The 3,741-nt window shown below is 38.0% G+C and overlaps 1 protein-coding gene across 1 annotated transcript in view; it reads left to right on the top strand.

Annotated features, from left to right (window-relative positions):
* Positions 1-322: 322 nt before the first annotated feature.
* Positions 323-3,741, top strand: part of LOC306852752 (steroidogenic acute regulatory protein, mitochondrial-like) — a gene marked incomplete at both ends in the record, with an annotated part of 4,052 nt that continues 633 nt past the window's right edge. The window contains 6 exons of the mRNA XM_079389817.1: positions 323-386; positions 469-573; positions 1,343-1,479; positions 1,570-1,728; positions 3,009-3,193; positions 3,572-3,665. Of these exons, the coding sequence (XP_079245943.1) occupies positions 323-386; positions 469-573; positions 1,343-1,479; positions 1,570-1,728; positions 3,009-3,193; positions 3,572-3,665 (744 nt within the window). The remainder of the gene's footprint in view (positions 387-468; positions 574-1,342; positions 1,480-1,569; positions 1,729-3,008; positions 3,194-3,571; positions 3,666-3,741) is intronic.

Raw genomic sequence — 3,741 nt, forward strand, 5'->3', positions numbered from 1 at the left:
GAGATACTGTAAAGTGTTAACAAAAAACAAACAAATAAATAAAATGTTTTTAATAATAAATAAATAAATACAATCTGTGTTATCTTAACTCACAGCTGTTATTTGATTGTGATTTTTTTGTCTGAACTATTCCTCTCATCTTTTATGATCTCTAGCAGGTTGCAGTGACTACATTCTTGTTCCTCTTGAATGTGGCCTTGGAGGCAAAGCCGAACTAAATCCTACCTTGTAAATGGAGCCGTTATCTTCATCTCTGTCCTTCAGCGGCTCTATAAAAGCATCCCGAGGCCTCCTCCTCCTCTCCATCTCAGCGGGAGCCAACATGCTGCCGGCCATCCTGAAGCTCTGCTGTGGAATCACATACCCTCATCTACGGAGCATGGCAGGTGCGTGACCTGAAGCTTCAGCTCGATGCGAGAGCTTGTGTTTGTATTGTGTTTTATTTATGGTGTCTTTGCCGTCCTGCAGGTCTGCAGCGAGCAGCTCTGGCGGCGTACGGCCAGGAGGTCGCACACTTGCAGAGCAGAGGACAAATTGCCCTTCCAGCATGGAGCCCTTTGAGATGGACTGGGAGTGAGTCAGTGCATTCATATTTAACTTCACTTTCCATCCAATACTCCAGCAGAGGTGCAGTTCAGTTCAAATGTTGGAGGCAGTAAGATTTTTTTCAAATGGTGAGCATAAAAAGTCTCTTTTGCTCACCAAGGCGGCATTTATTTGATCAAAAAAACATAGTAAAAATTTTGAAATATTATTATAATTTAAAATAGCTGTTTTCTATGTGAATATCTGTTAAACAGTAATTTATTCCTGTGATCAAATCTGAATTTTCAGCATCATTACTTCACAAGGGTGCAAACTCGTCAGGGGTGAAAACTAACCCCTGACTTCAGTCTTCAGTGTCACATGATCTTCAGAAATCATTATAATATACTGATTTACTGATCAAGAAACATTTCTGATTATTATCAATGTTGAAAACAGTTGTGCTGCTCAATATTTTTCTGGAAACTGTGATACTTTTTATTTTTCAGGATTCACAGATGAATAGAAAGTTCAAAAGATCAGCATTTATTTCAAATGTAACTCTTTTGGAATCAAAGATTAATTTCTTTCAAATAAAAAAAGTAAGAAAAATAAACACTGATCCAAAAAGCATCTCCAGATTTAATGATGTAAGAAAATCTGTCACATGCTTAATGACACTCACTTACTTACATTTGATCTCTAACATAAAAACACTGCAGAATCTGTAATATTCATACTTCATTATATATATATATATATTGTTATTATAATTTTAAGTTTCAAAATCCTATAACTTGTATGTGAATGTCTTCAGAGACAGAGGCGGCAGAGCAGAGGACGGCTGCATTGGCTGATGAGGACGTGTTTTATCTGAAACAAGGAGAAGCAGCGCTGGAGGAAGCTCTGAAGATCGTGGAGTCTGAGGACGGATGGAAACTGGAGACGGCCGAGGTGATTGTCTGTGAATGTAAAATGTTCTCTTGGTGTGCAGATCTCCAGAATGTGCTCTCACAGGAAATTATGAATGCCTTTTTCCTTCAGAAGAATGGAGATGTGATCTATAGTAAAGTTCTCACCGGCAACAGGAAGGTTTTCCGATTAGAGGCAGAACTGAACGCGTCTCCGGAGGAACTTCACGACATCTTGTTCTTCAGAGTGGAGGAGATGCACGAGTGGAACCCCAGCATCAGGCACATCAAAGTAAGACATATTTATTTCTTATTACTTTTTTATTACATTTTCTATTTTATCCATCGAGAATGCATTAAAGGGCACCTATGCCCCTTTTTACAAGATGTAATATTGGCCTTGGGTATCTCCAGAATGTGTTTGTGAAGTTTCAGCCCAAAATTCCCCACAGATCATTAATTATAACAGCTGGAAAATGTCATTTTTGGAGTGTGTCTAAATATACATACTCAACAGCATAAAATCAGCAGCTTAACACATGCTAAATGTAACTTATGTAGCATGTAAACTGAATAAAGAAGATATCACTAATCACTGGCATTAGTGCATCATTGCTCACAGAGTCATTACAATATTTACCCTCATGTAGCTTAAACAAACATTTCAACATGAGAAACTCTTTTAAATGCCCAAGTCACACATAACAGCATTGAACATTATCTCTCCCTTCACTAAAAACACATAAAATAACACTTATTTTGAACCTTTTTCCCCCTCCAGTTCTATGCTGGGAACTAGAAATCTGCTGCCCAATTTATAAAGTTAACAAGACAGTTTATCAAGTTACTACTACTTAATGGTAGGGTATAAAACATTACAGTAGAGCGCATAATATTACAATAATAGCGCCTTTCATGAAGTATCATGTCTGTGCAAAGATGGTGCGCAGAGGTATGCAAATACATATTTGACAGGCAGGCATGACAGCCTATCATAATGTTCGGACCCAACATTCTGATTGGTCAAAAGTTTTATATTTAAATACATATAAATAAATGTAGACCACTTATCTTGGTGATTAGCCTACTATTGGGATGTGAAGAGATGTTCTACCAGCATAACAAAAACCAAATCACCTATACTTGCCTTTAATTAAGTTTGAGTTTACATTACAGCCAATATTAAGTGAATGTAATTATCAATATTATACAAACAGAACTAATCAAAATAATGTTGTCAACTAAAAAGATGTTAATTAAATAAATGAGTTAGAATTTATAACGTGCAACCATGCATTTATTTAAGTGCACTGAATTAGTTTAAAGTGTAAAACGTTTTAAGTTGGAGTTCTCAGAAAATACAAGGAATGCATTTTCATCTGAATTTCGTGACAGTCACAGACGTGCAGTTTATTTAAAAGAGGGGAACTCCGGATTCTAGCTGATCCATGAGTTGCGATGTTGAACGGGACGTGTCCATTTGAAATAGTAACAAAATTAAATAAAATTAAAAACATTAAATTTCACCGAAATAACGAAAGTCCGACTCAAACGAACTCCTTTACACCGCAGGTGCTGAAACACGTGGGGAGAAACACCATGGTTACGCACGAGGTTTCGGCGGAAACGTCGGGAAACCTGATTGGCCAGCGGGACTTTCTGAGCGTCAGACATTGGTCCAAACGCGAGTCACGTGTTTATCTGGGCGGAGCCGCGACGCTGTTGGAGTCTCTGGCGCCTCAGCCGGGGTTAGTCAGGTAAACACAGCGAAGTGTTCAAAACACTCATTAAAGTGTCGCGACTCTTCTTCGAGATTTGAGTTTTTTTTTTGAAAGTGAACATCGATTAATATTTGGCTGTTTGTTGCACAAAGCCATTATATGAATGGCACGAGTGCACGAGCCGTATGCACTGTTTTCGTAGCACAACAGTATAAATCATCATCCATTTGTGTTTTTATAAATCATTTAAGCTTAATTCATTCGGGTTTGGATGGATGAGAGTGAATAACTGATGACAGTTTTACTTTTTCATATACATTTTATATAATTTTTTCATATACATTCTGATTAGTTACTGTAACCGGACATGATCTGCCAGTGCTTTCTGATGTTAAAGTGTTTGTTTGTGTTCAGAGCTGAAGATGGACCCACCTGCATCCTCCTGCAGCCGCATCAGGACCATCCCGACCGCAGTCGCTTCATCTGGCTGCTCAACGTGGACGTCAAGGTACAAAACATGCACATGTATTATGATTTATGGTTTTACTAGTGCTGTCACAATGATTAATCCCATCCAAAATAAA

This window comes from Barbus barbus (assembly GCF_936440315.1).
Source record: "Barbus barbus genome assembly, chromosome: 32".
NCBI classification, from domain to species: domain Eukaryota; kingdom Metazoa; phylum Chordata; class Actinopteri; order Cypriniformes; family Cyprinidae; genus Barbus; species Barbus barbus.